At 42.9% G+C, this 20,579-nt stretch overlaps 2 protein-coding genes across 2 annotated transcripts in view; one reads left to right on the forward strand and one right to left on the reverse strand.

Moving 5' to 3' along the window:
* The window catches only part of tiam1a (TIAM Rac1 associated GEF 1a), a 32,511-nt gene extending 17,048 nt beyond the window's left edge, over positions 1 to 15,463 (forward strand). Inside the window, exons 14-25 of the mRNA XM_030792556.1 lie at positions 7,819 to 8,031; positions 8,397 to 8,465; positions 8,616 to 8,741; positions 9,255 to 9,363; positions 10,527 to 10,706; positions 10,965 to 11,083; positions 11,381 to 11,489; positions 11,927 to 11,985; positions 12,423 to 12,519; positions 14,000 to 14,087; positions 14,474 to 14,646; positions 14,772 to 15,463. Coding sequence (XP_030648416.1) covers positions 7,819 to 8,031; positions 8,397 to 8,465; positions 8,616 to 8,741; positions 9,255 to 9,363; positions 10,527 to 10,706; positions 10,965 to 11,083; positions 11,381 to 11,489; positions 11,927 to 11,985; positions 12,423 to 12,519; positions 14,000 to 14,087; positions 14,474 to 14,646; positions 14,772 to 15,316 — 1,887 coding nt within the window. The 3' untranslated portion in view covers positions 15,317 to 15,463. The remainder of the gene's footprint in view (positions 1 to 7,818; positions 8,032 to 8,396; positions 8,466 to 8,615; positions 8,742 to 9,254; positions 9,364 to 10,526; positions 10,707 to 10,964; positions 11,084 to 11,380; positions 11,490 to 11,926; positions 11,986 to 12,422; positions 12,520 to 13,999; positions 14,088 to 14,473; positions 14,647 to 14,771) is intronic.
* Positions 15,464 to 18,671: 3,208 nt separating this feature from the next.
* LOC115828263 (XK-related protein 8-like) lies at positions 18,672 to 20,222 on the reverse strand. The gene is made up of 3 exons (XM_030792217.1): positions 20,023 to 20,222; positions 19,485 to 19,663; positions 18,672 to 19,264 (listed from the first exon to the last, which is right to left on the reverse strand). Exons 1-3 carry the CDS (start codon positions 20,220 to 20,222, stop codon positions 18,672 to 18,674), a joined length of 972 nt encoding a protein of 323 aa, XP_030648077.1.
* Positions 20,223 to 20,579: the final 357 nt, after the last annotated feature.

The raw sequence follows: 20,579 nt of genomic DNA on the forward strand, positions 1-20,579 counted from the left end.
GTCTGTCATTATTGTTGATGTTTTTTTTGAGATGGTTTTGGATGGATGTGGGTTTGAGTCTCATCAAAACTGTGAAGCTATTTCTCCTGTGCTTCCTTTTGAGATTAAATGATGGTTCGCTTCAGTGACACCAGCAGATGGGAGACACCGGTTTTCCTTACAAAGATCCACACACACACACACACACACACACACACACCACATTGAAGGAGTCTGATTGACAATCTGGGAGCTCTGAGCTTTTGGGATGACACATTAGCACGTCTCGTTCCGGCTGACGGGGTCACCTGGCCAGCGGAGCAGGGACAGACTCCTCCTGTGTGAGATGTGTCTGCCTGTCTGCCTCCTCCGTCTCATTAACCGCCGGATCAGAGGTGAGGAACCGGAGTCCAGAACGACAGCCTGGCTGCTGTCGTCCGGGTTGATGGGAGTGCTGAGTGTCTGTACGTAGGCTACGCTTCCTTTTAGATCCTAGCTCTACATTAGCGTCCCACGAAAACCACTTGTTTCCCAAATACTCACAAAAAGCCTGCTCTCCCCCGTTTTCCTTCGTTTTGTCACAACAAAATATCCGTGTTCTCAATTTTCCCCATCAACACCCAACCTCTAGAAAGGCTACACGCTCCCCTGATATCATGTGTAGCCAGGTGTTGAGTTGTTTTCTCGTAGGGTAGGGTAGGGTTTTTGGTGATTAATCGTTCTTTCAAGAAATGTGTTCTTTATCGGACTCTCCCACTCAAGGCAACGTAGCCCATTTCTGTACTCCAGTGCTCCAAGCCACAGATGACAAACGTGTTAGGGCCACAGCAAAAAAACTTTTGAACCTGTTTCAAAGCACTGTTCAAGCAACCGTCACACCTCCATTAAGGCTTACTCCTCCAGGGGATCCGATCTGTTTGTATTGTCCTCCTAGCACAAAGGAGAGAGAAGGAGGGAGAGAGCGAGAGAGAGAGAGCATGAGAGAGAGAGGGAGAGAGAAAGAGAGGGTGGGAGAGAGAAAGAGATTCCAGGCAAGCGAGCCAGGTCACTACCCAATTATGATAAAGTCTGTTTTCATCATGCCTTCTGTGGTTGATCGGTTTCAATCATAACGTACCAGCCAGACTGCACTAGACACGCTTGTCACCTCAATTTCCTCAAACCTGCACTGAAAACTCCTAAACACCCCCCCCCCCCCACACACACAAACCTGTTTCCACCATTAAATCAGCGACCCACAAAAGTGAAAAGATAAAAAGATATCTGCTCCATTTTTTCTTTTTTTTAACTTATTCCATTGTGCACCTGCACTTTGTGGAGATACACACCTGTTTAATGCAAATGTTTCATATCTGGTGATTGACGGCTTTTGTTATTTTCTTGTCTGTTGTGCTGAAAAATATGTGCAAGTATGAAAAACCCAATTTTCTTTAGCTGTTACCTCTCGGATCTCTCAAGCCGCGAACCAGAGGGACATGGTCTCCTTCTTCGGTTTTTCTTTTTCTCTCCTTTGTTTGTTCACTTCGCTTTTCTTTTCTTTTCTTTTCTTTTTTTTTTATTTCACTCCTCGCTCTTTTTCTCTGTCCTTGTCTCTGACACTCACCCTGCCAGCTTCCTGTTGTAAAAAAAAAAAAAGAGAGAGAGAGACGTGAATAATCAGGCTGTCTCTTTGGCCTGCGTGTTTTTTTTTTTTTTTTGGTAGAGCCATCTGCCGCGTAGCCTCACGTTTAGTCTCGCCGAAGCCCCGCGGCCGAGCCTGGCTCATCTCCTTATTCCCTCAGCCCACATCCCTGCACTTTCTTCCTTTTTTGTTTTTTTTTTTCTCTCTCCCCTCCGCAGATGTCAGCTTGTCGAGTTGCCCTCTTTACTGACATTGTAAACCGCGACCCTACCTCTCCTAAACCTCATTATAATTCCCAACGTCCAAACGGTCACTGGTATGATCTCCTGACGGGCTCAGCAGTGGAGGATAATTCTAATTATTTGAATTCTTTGTCTATTCCCCCCCCCCCCCCCCTCCCCTCAACCTCTACCTCAGTGAAACACAACAGAGTAGCTTCATGACTTATTCATTCAGACCAGCCTTTGAGCTGAAGACTTTTCTCACCTGTGTGCCAATCTGATACGCATAATTTTGCTCTCTTAGACTTGGCTCTGTGAGGGATATGCTGAGTTCTTGGTCCACGTAGACCCGGTTCTTATTTAAACCCTTTTATGCAGTGGCTCTAAGAACCAGTCACGGCCTCTGTTCAACCAAATGACTCTCTCCTGATGCAGTCTGCATGGCTCCTTTACCATGTGTCCTCTTCAACTAAGGTTAACAATATTCTCACAGGACTCAGCCGTGTATTGAAGCAAATACTATACAGACATCACAATGTATGCCTTTACAGACTCTTCATTAAAACTGCCTTTTCCCCTTTTAATTAAAGGAACAAGGTCACAGGGAAAGGGAATGCTGAGGAGTATTGGGCCAGGGCCATGTGATTTAAATACTTCAAATGCTTATTTAACCCTGGTCTTTCCCTATGATTGTTTCAGTGGGGCTTGAAATCTCACTGTGGGGCTGACCTTCAGAGATATTTTTCTGATCTTTGTCGGGTGTGGTAGAGACTGGGTAGTCAAGGAGATGAAGAAATCACCTCTGTTTCCCCGTCCAGATTGTCGTATCATCATCTATAACAACCCCCTGGATAGAGCAATTATCTCACATCAGTTCTGTTTTTCTTTTTTCTTTTTTTTTTTTTCTCTCCATCAGAAAAAAAATGAAAAGGGAAAGAAGGACACCCCCCCCCCCCAGCCTCCCTCCTCCTTTAATTTTCTGTGCATTCTAATTACTCAATTAAGTGGATTGATTCAGATTGCTTAGCTGTGATAAATGAAAGACAGGGAGACGCCGGAGGAAACGAACAGCCGGAATGACAAAAGAACGGACTTCATTACTTTCATTATTTTCATGCTTTATAATGACTGCTCCGTGCGTTCTCCAGAGTCTCTGACGAGATGAGCAGACTGATTGAAAATGTTGCTGAGAGGCCAGGATGATTTTTGTTGCCCACGGATGGTCCCATTTAAAATGCAAAGTTACAGCCAAATAAATATTTATGCCCCAGGGTTGCAACAGAAAAATTAACAAGGTCACATGGAAATGGCAAGAACGTTTCAGCTTGTCCTTTTAAAAACTGGTTCGAGTCCAGCATGAATATTTGTTGTTCTTGTTGTTGGTTTGATAGCTGTTTTGGAATGCGTATGCTGGTATGTTTTCATGCAGCATATTAGCACACGTCACATGGACTGGACCTATATGTGGTTATGTTGCGGAACGTTCCAGAACGTCCGGTAAGCGGCTGATGAATAGCCGTCTGTAGGCCTGCGTCTTCTTGCTAGTAACACCTGAGTGTTTGTAAGATAATCTGTTTTGCTTCTACAGGTTGTTACTGGTTATTCTCATTCCTCTGAATATTCCCGTATCTTCGTCCTGTTTCTTCCCTTCCCCTGAATTGTGACCGAATTCTCGGTGTAGGTGGTATTGTGTCATGTGGTACTCATGTACTCTGGTATGCCTCGTAATCTTCCCATCAAGGCAGACATAAGCTCCGTTTGTTATAACGAGATTTTTTGAAACACGATTGAATTCCTGAAACGAATATACTGTCGGGGAAAGGTAGAATGTATAGATGTAATGCTAATACGTGATCCACGGAAATGTCTCCTCCACAGATATTGATCATCAGAGTAGGTATAAATTTAGTTCATTCAAAGTTCATTTGAGCTTTAATGAGTCTACTGTAAGTTAGTTCATCGCTTGAGAATGTGTGTGTGTGTGTGTGTGTGTGTGTGTGTGTGTAGCCATGGCACGAAGCCTGGTACTGCTGTCTTTTGTCAGGTGAATGACTTAAAACAGAACCGGGAGCGAAATGCACGGAAACACTGTGCGCTTCGGTCACCTTGGTAGCAACTGCAGCGCTGCTTTGTTAGAATTTGTTTTCTTAATGTGCAGATAAGTGGACATCTCCTCCTCCCTCTGGAGAAGGAAATATTGCCTTTCCTGTCTCCCATGAGTCTTCCCCTCGATAAGCTATGGTGTTTAGGTTGCCTCTGCCAAACAAAGGTCTGTTAGAAGTCTGTGCGTGCCTCTGTGGGTGCTTCTGTGTGTGTGTGTGTGTTATAGTACTCACTGTCATGATGTCATTGCTGAGAGATTCCATTGATGGTGTGAAGGCTCAGAAAAACAGGTTGAAACTTGCCCCCCCCCCCCTCCCTCAACCCCACCACCACCACTGCCTCTCTCTCTCTAACACACACACACACACACACACACTTTCTCTCTTTGAGTCCTGCGAGTGATGCTTTTTCTCATAACGCTGATATTTTATTCCACTCCTTTCCCATTCTGTCTCACATCATCCGTTATTTTCCGTGCATGTTTCGTTTACATGAACTGTCTTTAGTATTTTTCATCCTTGTGAATTACTGCTTGGTCAGTATTTACTACCAGTAACTTTATATCTTGACTTCTCGTTTTAGCTTCTGTTAGATAAGTTAAGTTTACATTGTTTTGACAAGTCAGTTAGTACAATGATAGATTTCCTCCAAAACATTTTTATGGTGTTCAAGGTATCATGTTTCTGTTGCCATTCGCATTTGTGCACTGGTTTTAAGTGGTTTCGTTTTCTTCAGAGAGAGGCAAAATTCTGTATTCAGGTTCTGGGGAAATGAGAACTTTGCCAGTTCGCACTTCACTCTGAAAAAGAAGTGGAAGTTTTCATTTTCTTCAGGCGTAGTTTTGAAAGTCATGTTTTACCCATGACTCTTTGGGACTTCTTCATTTCGGTGCGGAGGGCTCAGGACCGCCCGTGTAACCCAGACCCACTGACAGCTCAGCTGTGTCACTGTCTCTGAGTTAGCGCCTGCCGGGGTTTTTGTGTGACTTTGTAGTTTCTCTGTGCTGTGTCAGGCATTGCTGTAGAAGACTGCGAAAGGAAAAAAAAATGGGCGAAGAAGTGACATTGCTCTGACAGTTTGAGTGGCTTCAGCCTTTGCCCCGCCCACTCCTGTCCCTCTCAGCTCGGCAGATGTGATTATTACTGTTATTACTCTGTGTTTACAGTACAGCTGCTCTCAGCCTCTCTGGCTGTTCTCTAGCCGTCCTCCCAGAGACAAGCTCAGGCAAGCTTTTAGAAAAGAGAGTGTGAGTTAGGGAGGGAGGGAGAGACACAGAGAGAGAGAGAGAGAGAGAGAGAGAGAGGAAGAACTGACAGAAGAGAGGAAGGGAGAGGATCTGAGGGTTGAGTTGATAGGGAAGCAGGGTGCAAAGAAGCCAACTCCGTTTCAAAGACAGTCGCAGCAGCGCTGTTCCCTCTTTCTCACGATCTGTCCGTTCCCACGAAGGAAGTGAAAGGTGGAGTCACGTTTGGTCGTCGCCGCTGTGTCGAGGGTCCTCCCGTGACCTTACCGATATTTCTTTGACCTTGGTGAGGGTCCGTAGTGCCCGGAGCATACGACACAGAAGCATGTCTGTGCTCTGGAGGAACCGGACCTCCAAACGGTCTTCTGAGTCCATTTATGACATGCTGCAACTGGTGAGCATACATCTACCCTGTGTTTGTGTGTGTATGTGTGTGTGTGGGAGAGAAAGAGACAGACAGAGAGAGAGAGAGACAGAGAGCGAGAGAGAGAGAGACCTAATCAGTTATAATCAATGTACAGTTTATATTGGTGTGACTGTATGTGTGTGTGTGTGTGTTTGAGAGAGAGAGAGAGACCTAATCAGTTATAATCAATGTACAGTTTATATGTGCATATGGGTGTGTGTGTGTGTGTGTGTGTGTGTGTATGCGCATGTGTGTGAGAAAGAGAGACACCTACCCGGTTGTAAGCTATGTACTGTTGATGTTGAGAAGTATATGTGTGTGTGTGTGTCTGTGTATGTCTGTGTGTCTGTGCATTTTTTTCTAAGGAGCTGTGTTTGTTTGTGTGACTTTATTTCGGTCTGCTATATGAAATACGTTCTGATATTGGGCAGTGCAGACGTTTCCGGCGTTGCTCATCTCTCGTTCTCCGTTTCATGTTTTTTTTGGGGTTTTTTTTGCCAGACTGTCTGGGCTCATTAACCGCTGATCTGGCTCTTTGTCACTTTGTCATATCGAATTTGTCAAGAGCCCGTGCCGTCAGAAGCCCCATCTGTCCCTTCTTCTCCTTCCTGTCCTCGCGAATCCGTTCCGCCTCTGTCCCGTTCGTCTGCCTCCACCTCTGTCCGACTTCACCTCCCGATCTCCTCCTCATTTATGGAGCAGATAACTGGTAACTGCGCAGTGAGGAGGAGGCTGAGAAGCTCCCTGACCCTCGTGCTGCCGGCTGAGCAGTAATATCAGATAAAGGACTGAGTGAAATGGGATCTGAGGTAGTGGAGTTGAGAACTGCATTCTCAACATCGTGTGAATGAGGGTGTTTTGAAGGGCGAGACAGGAGAGATAACCGGGACAAGAGCTGGAGCGATGTGTCGGAGAAAGGCCAAGATTTTGTAATGGAACATGGTCTCTACGCCAAATTTCCCAAAGGAGACCGGGCGTCCAATAACGGATGATGAGAATAAATAAACAAATGAGACAGAGAGGATTGCGTGCAGTGCAAAAAAAAAAAAAGAAATCGTTTAACCTCCAAATGTACTCTTTTTAGAGTTAATCCAGTTTTATGGAATATTTTCTAGCGCATCACTGAATACACATTGTATAGTAGCCTTATCTTTACAATTCAGCCGGTGAGCAGTCTTTGTGTGTGTGTGTGTGCATGTGTGTGTGTGTGTTAAGGTTGTAGCCAGTAAATACAATATATACCTCAGGTAATCCATGTAAACTGACTGATTCCAGATCCCTGGTTCCTCTCTGCCAGTTTATTATAATGAGAATTGCTTTTTCATAATCATAATTATTTATGAGGAACGTAATGGAAATTCATTTATGAGTTTCTTCATCACTAAAATGAGGTGGGGTTTTTTGCCTGTTTTTACCTAGGTTTTGTCTCTTTATTTGCACATGTACAGTCTGTGTGGGGTGTTAATAGCTTGCTGAAGGTGGAATGTGTTGCAGCGAATGAGGTTTAGACTATTAGTGCCTCTGCTTTATATCATTAAATCTCTTTTTGACATCTTCACTGACTCGCCGCTGAAAGCTCTGGCTGTAACATGTCCGTGGTCGCTGACTGCCCATGTTCGTAAAATTGAGCATTGAGGAATTTCATTGTTGATCAGAAACATCTCAGGACGGTTTTGCTGTTTTTTTCCTTTTGTTTGTTCGTTTGTCTCCAGAGTTATGACAAACACTGGGATATTCCAAATTTAATCCCAATGTAAGATTTACTAGCCTCCGAGAATATGTGTAACACGTTAGTGGAGATTCCTGCTCTCTCTCTCACCCTGATGGGGCCAAACCACAGCTGATCCAACCTGCTGGGCTACATTTTTCTCATGTCCAACCAAAAGCATGAGATGCTCACCAAGTCCATGTCTCAACCACTCCATCTCCTTGGTAATGTGGCCGACCTGAGCACAGCACTTCTATTTTGTGCAAGGAATCAGAGAGGCTCTCGTTTTAGCTTCTGTCAGAGAGAGAGAGAGAGAGAGATGGAGAGAAAGAAAAAGAAGGTGTGGTAGCTGTCTAAACTTGATCAGACAAGTATTAGTCTGTTTTCTTTACCTCTCCCCTCCGTTAGACACGAGCATTTCCAGCTAGCGGTGCGGGGAGACCCGTCCTGTGGTTTGTTTTTTTTTTGTTGGTTTTTTTTTCCGCATCTTTTGATTTTGATAAAAGCCCTACCCTCCGTTTCTGTCGTTCTCCCCAGAGCACGGAGCAAGTGACGGCTTTCTGCCGGAGTCTTCACGACATGAACCCCGCGGAGGGCCCGGTCTCCTCTTCGTCATCATCCTCGTCCTCCTGCGTTCCCAGTCCCGTCTCGCCCGTGCCGCCGCCCGCCACCCCGCGGCAGCTCTCCGACGCGGACAAGCTCCGGAAAGTCATCAGCGAGCTGGTGGAAACGGAGCGGACCTACGTTAAAGTCAGTGCTGCTCGACGCTCTGTGTCTATAGCCGTGTGTTCGTGAGACTGCGTGTGTGTGTGTGTGTGTGTTTATGAAATAAGATATATATGTGGAAAAATGTTGACTTCTTTGTGAAGCACAGCCACTGTTAACTTTGAAAACTGCTTCCTTTGAACTCTTCAAGTTATTTAGTAGCACACACACAAACACACACACACACACACACAAATACACATACTTGTCTAAAGAATTCACAGCTTCAAGCCTTGATAGACAGTGACTGAGTGCCAGACCACAAGTTCTACTTGGCCCTTGGCCCATGGCAACATGCTTAGAACACGCTTGTACATGGACGCCTTACAGAAGCGGTTCTCTCATTCCAGGACCTGAACTGCTTGATTGAGAAGTATTTGACACCTCTGCAGAAGGAGAGATTCCTGTCCCAAGATGAGGTAATTCACAAGACATGTGACTAACTTTTTTTTTTCTTTTCGCCAAAGACTCGAAGGTTTGGGGGGGGGGTCCCGTGAGGGTTTGTGCTCTTTTTGGGGGAGTGCGTTGGCCCCGACTCTCCTCTGACTCTCTGTTTCTCTCTCGCTCAGTTGGACGTGCTTTTTGGCAACTTGGCAGAAATGGTGGAATTCCAGGTGGAGTTTCTCAAGACCTTGGAGGACGGGACGAGGCTGGTCCCGGATCTGGACAGACTTGAGAGAGTTGACCAGTTCAAGGTATATTTTTCCTTTCTTTGAAAAATTCAAATTGCTCACCCCTTAAAATCGTCAAGGTGATTTTCCTGTTTATTTAATGATAGTCCTGTATGCCAAACCCTTTTCCCTCTCTGTCCTAAGCTGGCCTTAGCTTCAGTACAACAACCTTTAATATTAAACACACACACACTGCAGAAATACAGGAAGTAGTAATCGAGAAGTCCAACTCACAAACGAATCAAATCAGAGGCAGTCAGTCCTCTGAGGTCATCTTTTACATCCTGGTTAACATTGAGTCAACATCCTCTGATGAGAATAAAATACTTCTGCTTGTCATTAACATTTTGTTATTTTTTTTCTTTTATCAATAAATAACATCCTAAAATAAATGACGCCCTAATGTTTTTTTTTTTTTCATCTGAGATTATTCTTAATCTTTCCACGTATCTACTATGGAGTTATAGTATTTAAACTTTTCAAAATGATTATTATTAAAACTAGTGACGCCATGTCCGTCGTTATCTCGCTCCACAGAAAGTGCTGTTCTCCCTGGGTGGTTCTTTCCTGTACTACGCCGACCGCTTTAAGATCTACAGCGCCTTCTGTGCCAGTCACACCAAAGTTCCCAAGGTTCTCGCCAAAGGTAAAACACGTCTCCCGTTCCGGCTCTTTCCCGTGTTCCTCCGGAGCCCCCCCCCCCCGTTTCATTACACGAGAATAAAGAAAAAAATCGCTGACAGCGGTGTCTGCAGTGACCTTCTTAGAGAGAAAGAAGCGTGTCCTCGCTCTTTTGCACGCTATCTGAAAGAGCCCTGAGCTCCTCTTGGACTGAGTGGTCCATTGTGGGTAAATGTGTGTCTCCAGAGTACCCTCTCAGCCTGCGTCTGAGTCTTTTCCCAGGGCAGTGTGTCTCTGTAACCAAACAGTTCTCATTGTGTTGGGTTTAATGTGGTGACTTGGGGGGGTTAGTAGCATGTGAAGTACAGTTGGTCTGTGTGTGTGTGTGCGCGTGTGTGTGAAAGAGAGAGAGAGAGAGAGAGAGAGAGAGAGAGAGCGCGAAAGAGAGGTAAAGAGAGTACAGTATGTGTTTGTGTGTGTGTGTGTGTGTGAAAGAGAGAGAGAGTGAGTGAGAGAGAGAGAGATGAAGGGGGGAAGGGAACCATGTCGTAGGAGAATGCACAGTTTTCAGCAGTTTCTAAATCCTTTTAGAGTAATGGATTGAGTGGATTTTGCTAAGCTGCAGAAGTTTGGCATTTATCAGTACAGTCTTTCAAGCATGCCAGCCTAAAAGTTTCAGATTACCTTTATACTTTGTTAAGAAACTGTGAAGTTTCTTAAAAAACGGTAATCCCTCCTTGGATGTGGAGGTTGCCATGTTGACATGTTCCTCAGAAATAATATCTCTTTGTGATCTATTGTACAAGAAATGATATTAATAGAATACATCTAGTACACAGTTAATAACAATAACAATAAACAATTCATTAAATGATGTAAAACTAATGACAGACAATACTATGATACTGAAGTGTGACAACAGTTAGCTGAGGGACATTCATAATAGGCCTCTCTTTCTCTCTCTCTCTCTCTCTCTCACGACAACCAGCCAATTCCCATACACTGGTGAATGGTGACTCTATCTCTGCCTGTGATCTTAAGTTTAATAGACAAACTGGTTCCACAACAAAACTGGTTCCAGTATTCTCCCGTCTTTGAAAATAAATCTGATAGACATTCACTATGAGGCTGTTGTGTGGTTATTTGGTGGCCAGTGCTGACGTGTGGTTTTTGTGTTTTTTTGTGCAGCGAAGACAGACCCAGAGTTTAAGGCGTTCCTGGATGAGAGGAACCCCAGGCGACAGCACTCCTCTACCCTGGAGTCGTACCTCATCAAACCCATCCAAAGAGTTCTGAAATACCCCCTGCTCCTCCGAGAGCTCCACTCTCTCACTGACCCCGACAGTGAGGAGCACTATCATCTGGATGGTGAGGAGACAAGCAACCAGAATGTGTGTGTGTGTGTGTGTGTGTGTGTGTTTCTATGAGTGAGTCTGTGTGCATGCCTTTATATGTACGTATATCTATGGATAAATCAGTGTGTCTGTGTGTCGATGCTTGTGTGTGTTTGTGTGTGTGTGTGTGTACATCCTAAGTACCTTTCGGGGAATTTATGAAAGTCTTATTAATTTGCTGCCTAAAACCGACTGCTTGATTGCCTCAGCTAACCATGTCTGTCCTCTACAGTTGCCATGAAAGCCATGAACACAGTGGCCAGTCACATTAATGAGATGCAGAAGATTCATGAAGAATACGGTGCTGTGTTCGACCAGCTCATCAGTGAGCAGAGCGCCGAAAAGAAAGAGGTTAGACGTCGACCGCCCTTCAGAGACAAAACCTAACATGAAAAAGCTCTCAGGACTTCTCAGAGTGCTTGGAAATTTCCTTTAAAGAGTTCATGTGTGTGTGTGTGTGTGTGTGCGTGTTTATAATGTTACATACCAGCCAAATTCTTTACTCTTAACTGAGTGTCTGCATTTGATATTATGATGAAATGAGACTGAGAGACATTGCTCCTTGTTTAGTCTGTGTTTCTGTGTAATAGGTAGTAGTGAGGAGTTGTGTAAGTGCTTTTGGTTCACTCTCAGTGTTTGTTTTTCCAGGTTGCTGATCTCTCAATGGGGGATTTGTTGTTGCACGCCACGGTGGCGTGGATCAACCCCCCCTCGTCGCTCGCGAAGGGAAAGAAAGATCCTGAGCTTGCGGCGTTTGGTAGGTTTTACTTATCAATCGAAATTACACCCCCGCCCGTTTCCTTAAAGTATAAATACAGCCTAACTTTTATTTATAAACTCACTCAGTGTCAGTAATGTCACACTGAGTTCACCAGAAAAGACTCTTTGGGTCTTTGGGCACGACAGCGTTAAAGAAAAGGTTTTCCTTGGTAAGCACTCAAGGCAATAATATTCCATTCACAGCCTTTTTAATGGTGGGGATTTTGCAATACAAAGATTAAACTACCGTTGATTTGCTGGAGATGTGGGTTCATTTTCCTTCGGGCACATTTAGTCTGGTATTAATCTTTGTGCCACGAGCTTCACTTTGTGCACTGTGGAGAAAGAGAATCTGTAAGGGGGCTTGGCACGGTGTTGCATGACTTGTGCTTTATGCGTTTTTTTTTTTTTTGTCTTTCTTTTTTTTTTCGCCAGTGTTCAGAACAGCGGTGGTTTTTGTGTACAAGGATTGCTCCAAGCACAGGAAAAAAATTGTGAGTACTTTCTTTTTTACCTCCTCCCTTCATTACACTTTAATAGAAGAAAAGGCCTTGCCGACGTTCTGGTCTTCTTACCTAGAGCAGGGTTTTCCATTTTAGCGCTGGCAGAATGAGGTCATTGAAAACCGACCGTTCTTTCAGGATTACTGTTAAAGTTCCTTCTATATTAACAACTGCCACTGGTTCCCTGGTCTCACAAGCACAAGGGCCCTGTGCTTCACTAAATGAGAAACGATTGCAGTATGTTTTGCTGTAGCCTTTGACCTTCACTTTGACCTTCATACCATAATATCTTCTGACCCTCCACCTCTCCTCTATCCATCTTATTTGTTGGGTTACAGAGATATATACTGGCTACGCCCACACTGACTGAGCTCATATGTGTTCTTCACTTAAGTCTAATTGTGTGTGTGTGTGTGTGTGTGTTGCAGGGTGGGTCACACAGAGCCTCTGTCTCTGATGAGCGGGACCCTTTCCGTTTTCGTCACATGATCTCCACAGACGCCCTTCAAGTTCGCAACCTAGCAAGTGAGTGTTGTACGACACCTTCTCTCCTCCCCCTCTTTCCTTCTCTCTCCCTCTCTCCCTCTCTCTCTCTCTCACCGTGTCTCTCACGCACACTTAATCTCATGCTCGTGAAGAACGATTCCATTTCCTGTACTCATTTCTTTTAAATGTACACACCCTAAATCCACCTGTGTGCTTTGTTAAAATGCCATTCTTGTCCAGATTCAAATTCAATCCTTATGGCCTATCCTATCTTTGATATCTGTCTATCTATTTACTCTGGAATAAATGGTTTGGAGTGAGAGAAAAAACAGAGGGCTTACTCCCTCTCTAAGCATGCCTCTGTGGAGATGAACCAATCAAAAGCTGAATCAAGAGTTAATGTAATAACTTCTATCTTATTTTATCCATCTTAATTTAATAACATCTATATATCCCCTCGCACCCTGCGCGCTCAAGGTTCTGGATTATTAATCGTTCCAAGAGTTAAAAAGAAGTCTGCTGGCCACTGAGCCTTTTCCTACCGCTCTCCCTTCCTCTGGAATGGTCTGCCTATAGAAATCAGGGAGGCAAACTCTCTCCATACCTTTAAAACTAGACTAAAGACTTATCTACTCTCTCTAATTTTTTGATACTACAATTTTGATTTGACTTTTTTGTGGACATGTAAAGCCCTTTGAGACTATAAATAGTCATATTGGGCTCTAAATAAACTTGTATTATTATTATTATTACTATCTATCTATCTATCTATCTATCTATCTATCTATCTATCTATCTATCTATCTATCTATCTATCTATCTATCTATCTATCTATCTATCTATCTATCTATCTATCTATCTCTATCTATCTATCTATCTATCTTCCACTCATTCTACCCTCCTTCTCCTTTTTTCCCCTGTTTGTTGTTGAGAGTGTTCATACGTTCTTGTAGAGACTTGCCTTGGACTGAATAGAACATTCCTTTGAGGTCATATCTATGTAGCTGCCGCTGTCTCCCTAGAATTCTGGGGAGAATCTGAGACTTTTCTGCTGGGACTTGAGGACAGTCATTGGTCAGTGCCCTGGGTCTCTCTCTCTCTGTATCTGGGCTGCAGACCCTGCCTAAGGTTCATTACCCTGTCCCCCCTAAGCCTCATGGCTCAACCCAGAACCCAATGTTCCCAAAAATATAAGCTCTCTGAATTGCTTCCTGCCTGCTCTATGCAGCTTGGCTTCCCATAGGAATTTTAAAGGATGGGTAACACACATCTGTCACGCTTAAACCACGCACATTTTCATACTGTTTCTCATCTTGTGTTTTTTTTTTTTTTTTTTTTTTTAAGCTCTCAAAGCTGTTCCTATAAGCTATTGTAAGAGTTACTTTTAGCTTTCAGGACAGGGAGACTCATTGGTGTCTTCCAAATCACCAAAAAAAATGTCAAGTGAAAAAGTTGTTTTATGGCAGGAGGTTGTAAGTTTTATTCGACTGAAGGTGCGGTGTTTGTTTCTTCTGACAGATTCGGAGGGTACTGCCGTGTGCGAGATCGTTCACGTAAAGTCCGAGTCGGAGGGAAGACCAGAGAGGACGTTTCATCTGTGCTGCAGGTGAGCTTTGGACTGTACCACCCACGCCGAGGTTCCGCTCACCGACGTTACGTAACGGTGGTTGGTTCTAAATAGGATTTATGTGGATATTCTGACTCACTGTATTAAGCTAAGGTCACTACATAACTAATGAAACGTGGCCTACTTTAAGTTTCTGTGCAAATACGTTTTTTTTTTATGGAAATTTTTCAATATCCTGTGTTATGAAACAGATGAAATTTATGCGGTATTACAACATTATATGCCAGAGTAATGGTATAGTGTAGAACGGGATATCTACGTCCTTAAAATAGACTGTTGTTTCAGTGGGAAAACAAAGAGAAACACTTAACAAAAATAACCACATACGTGTGCGAGTCACGTAAAACCTGCGGACTCTGTTTTAGTTCCCCTGAGAGCAAGAAAGATTTTCTGAAGACTGTGCACTCCATACTGAGGAACAAGCAACGCCGACAGCTGATGAAGACAGAAAGTTTGCCGCCTAATCAGCAGTATATTCCCTTTGGTGGGAAGCGTCTGTGCGCTCTAAAAGGGTCTCGTCCAGCCATGAGCAGAACAGGTCAGTAACGAAAAAAACACACACGCAGAAAAAAAAATGGTTATCTGAGATGACACCTATGTTCGTTTTGTCTTCTGTTCCCTTTTAATACAACTTTTCTTTTGTTCTTTTCTCCCCTTCCGCAGCCTCTGCTCCGTCTCGAACCCTCGGTCGCAGGAAGTTGGTACGGAAGCGCTTCACCATCGACACGGACGTAGTGTTCGATGATGTCATGAACCAGGAGTCAAACGCCGAGACTCCGACCTGTAGGCAGCTGCCGCCCCTGGAGTCACAGACGCAGCAGCGCCCCAACGCGGACACGGACCGCTGGGTGGAGGAACAGTTTGATCTGGATCACTACGACAACCAGGGAGACGTCAAGGAAACGGACATCCTTAGCGACGACGACGAGTACTGCGAGTCGCTAAGGGCCCCGTCGACGGAGCCCAGCGTGGAGGGTTCTCTAGGGGCCCTGACTCTGGAGGAAGATGAGAGGGCTGGGGACGAAGGGAGAGAGAAACTCTGTGATGAGACGCAGTCCCAGAGAAACGCGGAGGTCTCCCGTGAACCTCTTAAGCTGACCCCTCTGAGAAAACAGTGCGCCGTGGAGGGTGCGTGCGAGGGTGAGCGTGAGGTTATTTGGGTCCGCAGAGAGGACTTTGCTAGCGGCTGCAACAGTGACATCTTCTGAGAGGACTGGGAGAGAGCACAGGAGGGCGTGAGAGTGAATCTGTTGTAAACGCCGCTTCTTAAACCTAGCTTTATGCCAGTAGACAAAGCCTTGGAGAGAGAGAGACTTCATAGTTCTCCTTTAAGCCTTGGCTCTCATCCCACGCGTTTTTCACATGCTTAGACAATCCTGCTGAAAAAGACTTCCTAAAAAAACACAGGACACAAGCCTGCACACAGACAGAGACTGTCAGTCGGGTGTCACGTGACACTGTCAACACCTCACTCAGTCTTTCTCACAGCCTGAGTTACAAACAGCTGTTCAGAGGGACGTACTGTACAATCATTTTTTTGTTTTTTTCTAATCTGTAAAAATTGTGTATTCTTATGGTGCATGGTTTGCACACAGACTGCAGGCAGCTACACACATTCTCTCCTAATCTTGCCAAAACGACTATTTTTTAACATAGGAATGTGGATTTTCCTTTTCCTTTTTTTTTTTCTCTCACCCTTTCCTCTTCGATATTCACTTGTAATATACTCCTTACTCTCAAGGGCTGTAAAATTGTTTTAATCTTCAGGGGCTTATGGCTAAAGACTATTTGCGTAAAATGCCAGCTTGCTTCAGCACAACCTGCAGTCTATGCCTGTATATATAAACAGCACACAGGTAAAAAAAATATGTTCAAAGCACAAATGCAGATCAGTTTAAAAAAAAAAAAAAGAAAAAAAGACATTCCTTGACCATCACACAAGAATCTGGAGCTAGACGTTTTCTGTGTTCTCCATAGGTTGATTTTCTGTTTACATTGTATTTAAAAAGTCCAGTATTACAACCACCCTGTTCACTGAAGGGACAGTTTTATCCTGCCGTACTTGAATTTTTCTTTCTTTCTTGCTTCCTTTCTTTTCTTTTTTTTTTTTAATGTTTGTTGTGAAGAAAGTGCCAGTCCACCCCGTTACAGGAAATGTATTTTTTTGTTGTTGTTGTTGTGTTCTTTTCTTTGTTAGAGGAAACAAAGCGTTGTCAAATTTCTCTGTGTTTCTCTTTAAACTGTAGTGTGTTGCTCTGGAAGTCATCCTTTTATTTCCCCATTAAAACCAAAAAGACAATGGGAAAACATACAGCACCCTGTCAGCAAAATGAACCGCACTTATTAATCATTTGGAAATATCACTTCGAAAGGCTTGTTTAGGGCTTTAATCATATGACACACGATTATAGCCTTGCATTAAGTTGAAACTTTTTTTTTTTTTTTGGGAGGTTTGGTAGGGTTTTTTTTATATGACGCTGGTGCATCACACAAATATACTGTAACAAAGAAAATATATTTTTAACTTGGATAATATCTCTCCAGCTGTGAAATGCAACCACATGTTCGTAGATATGTATTTCATTTCACTTGTATATCCTGGTAAAACTCCTGAAGGGTGGGAGGGAATAGAAACTTTTATCCAGATGCATTTTTCAAGCCGTTTATGTACATAGGACTATAGAGTGCTGTTGTTCTCCTAAAATAAACCTTCCCTATTTATATTTGTCTTGTCATCTTAAATGTTAAACATCTGGAGTTGTTTAATTTTTTTCCTCAGTAAGGACTAGAAGTCAGCAAGAAACATGTTACATGCAACACACAGTTACATGCAGTAGGGGAAATAGACAAGACGAAGAGAGTTTCTGTATGCTGTCTCACAAAGTAGTGTTTTTTAAAACTCTGACTGACAGGCTAAGTTTAGCCACTTAACGTGCTGCGTAGTCACAATTCAGATCATGATATCTCTGTTTAATCAGCTCTGTTATGGTACTCGTGATGTGTGTGGCCACTAGGTGGAAGCATAGTTTTGGCTTAGTCATCTCTTTGTCTCAATTCAAGTGACCATAGACAAATATTCACCTGCAGCCTTGGCTTACTGTTATACCCACACATTAGTGTCCAGTTGTCTGTCCGTCTGTCTGTCCGTCTGCCTGTCAGTCTGCCTGTCAGTCTCAAAATATACAATATAAATATCATGACTTTTATTTACAGTTCCTGTTCTGGACACTATACTACGTGGAATTTAAGCTGTTTGTATATTAGCGAGGTCAGCTCATCCTGTAAATGGCCTTACGTTAGCTCTCTTGATCTCTGCTGAGGAAGTGAAAAGGTGATCTGAAAGAACCTGTAGATGTTCCATGAACTGCTTTCTGGTTCTTCTGTTCCATTATGTACCTCCACAACAGGTCTTGAAAACGTCTTACTTTGAATTAGAAAGGCTTTTCACTTAGCTGACTAGGTTATTAAAGCATTTTGACTGCAGGCTATAGAAACATTAAACTTCAATTCATCATTACTTTTAGAAGTTAACTGATTAGAGTATTTTCTTGAATTTTTTTTATTAATTAGCTCTGCCAGATGTTTTTGTAACAACTGGGAAAGGCTGTGTATTACCGTATATAATCTCCTCCTTCATCCTCATTGTTGCTGAATACTTTCATATTCAGATGACCTGACAGTAAACAATTGTGAGAGAGTTGAGTGTACAGTTGGGAATAGTTTTAAAAGAACACACTAAATGTTTTAATGTGCACTAATGAAAGCAAAGCTCTTCTTAATCAACCGCATTCTGTTCTGTAAAAGGAAACATTAAATGGAATATTCTGTCAACATCAAAACATTCCGTAAAATTCCCAGAGTGCCATAATCACTGTCCATATTCACATTTAAGATCCTTATAAGTCCGGCTCTCCAGTCCATTCATAATCCGACACAAGACAAACTAGGCTCAGAATCAGCCTCGATTATTAAATTGCGAGTACGCTCTAAGAATCACGATTGCCATCACAATAATTCTACATAGAGCACTTTTTATTGGCTGAATTTTATTTGCTGTCTAAGCAATTCTTATCCTAACCGTGTTATGACTCTTGCTTACAAATTTTTCCTGGCTGTGGTGTAGCAGATTACCATTAAGTGACAGTCATAAACTGAGCTTTCATATTATTACCCTGAACTCTTATTTGCTTGGTAATTTTTTAGAGGAAGAACAAGAGTGAGCTTGTGGTTTATACTGTAATACATGCATTTTGTTTGCCCTTGGCTAAAATTCAAATTGGACCGGAGCCAGTTTCATTTGCATTAAAACCTTTATGTTTTCTTCTTTGTTTCCTACATCCCATCATTCTCTGTGGTGTCTCTGTGTCATTCTGCGTCCGTATTGTGAAATACAAGGATTTAATGCAAAGAACATCCTGGAAGAAAGAACTGTAAACTAGTTCGGTGTATATAGCCTTTATTGTAATTATACATTCAAAACCAAATTAGAATCAGAATTTGTCCATACAAGCTAAGAAATGTCTCAGCTAAGATTTTCTCAACTCTAATTATGAAACCAAAACCTTAATCATTCGTATCATCTGTCATACATAACCGCAGATCTGCTTCACACTTGCAGTCAGGCCAGTAATAGTAAACCATTTCAAACGCTAGTCCAACAAGATAAAATGAAACCACTGCAGAGACCACTATGAGTGGTTTTGCGAACATTGCATCCTCACACACCATCTGCCACCACCACACTCCGATCAGCAACCCAGTGTCCCCAATTATGACCACGTGGTAGAGGACACTATTGAGTTTGCCGCTCTCTTTGGTCACTTTCAACCAACTAAAGTAAAAGATTAGTCCAATGGTGGCTCGATAGAGCCACTTTCCTGCTCTGCTGTCCATGAACTTAATCGGTTCCAGCCAGACCCACAGTGTAAATGACATCCAACGCGCCAGGAAGTGGACAAGAGCAAAGATGGGCAGGACAGAGGCAAACAGAGCTAAAGCAGTCACTCGGGCTGAGATCAAGAGTAGATTCCAAAGCGAGTAGATCACGGATCTGCCCCAGCTCTTTTTGCATGTATCGCTCTGTGAGGCACACATCCCACGGTGGAAAGTCAAAGCACTTATTGTGACAGCGACAACTGAACCAGCAATCTTCAGGGCTGCACAGATGGAATAGAACATTATTATTACTACTATTATTATCATTATTATTATACATCAATGAATTAACGGGAAAAAAATAATGACATATAGCAACTGATTATGTAGGTTGTTTTGTTTTTTTTTTACTTGTAAATTAACATGCAATCTAAGGCTTGTGTTGTTTTCTGCATGCATAACATGTGAACATTAATAAGATTAAAAGTTAGAAAGAAAAACCTGTGATGAGCTCTAGTTTTTTCTTTATGAAGACAGTGGAGACCATGAGGCAGAGTTGTGGAATGCTCTCGGTGAACATTTCAAACAAACGTAGTATTGATAAAGTATGGTTCTGTTGTTTATCATCACCCTGAAAGAACCTGATTTCCTTCCAGATTGAGATCACTGGATTTGCGTTCCTTGATCAGAAAAATGAAATAATGAATTATTTGTGTGCGCTGAGTGTCGTTTCACTGTACGACAACCAAAGCCATGAAGAGGAACTTGGTTTTCAATTTGTCATCTCAAAATGTACAGTCAATGTTTAACATGAAAAGTTTAGAGAAGAGTGATGGACTAGCAGTGCTTCTGAAAACACGTAGCAAACAGCAGATCAAGTCTAAATCTGAAATGATTCACTCCTGGACACTGACAGTGAGATGTAAAAAAAAAACATAGCACAAACCTGAGAAAGACGCCCAGCTGAAGCACATGCAATATCCCAATCAACCAGTCTTTCTTTGTAAATGTTTCCCCACTTTTCTTATCCTTCATATACCACATCCAGCTGAATAACTGCAGTACGACTGAGGATCCCACTAACACAAATATCAGCACACCCATACTGACATAGTCCTCCTCCTGATAAAAAGAATAGATAGCCAACATATCCAATGCAATGTCTAGTAAGAAAAAAAAGAAACCAACTATTGTCAGTAGGTTTTTAAAAAACAACCAGGCAGTATTGCCTTGTGCCATGGCCTCAGGCTGAACCGTCTAAAAATAAACTGAAATGAATTCTCTCGCTTCTTTTAAGAACAGTTTAACATCCTCTTTCTTCTTTTAAACCGCTGTTAATTGTCTTGTTTTGCTTTCTAAAAACCAAGCACATAATTCCAGTTTCATTGCTGTATGTGTGAGATACACATGACAAATACATATGACTCAGTCAGATAAAAGGTGGAACTCAGTGAGAACTTCTTGCTTCAGTGAGAACTACTTGCTTCAGTGAGAACTGCTTGCCCAGTTACTCAACATCTTGACTGGATCCGTCTTCTTTAGCAGGCGCCATCGTAGCTGAGCAGGATAAATGATAGCACATCCTTGCTCTCACAC

The sequence above is a fragment of the Chanos chanos genome, chromosome 15, assembly GCF_902362185.1.
Source record: "Chanos chanos chromosome 15, fChaCha1.1, whole genome shotgun sequence".
NCBI lineage: Eukaryota > Metazoa > Chordata > Actinopteri > Gonorynchiformes > Chanidae > Chanos > Chanos chanos.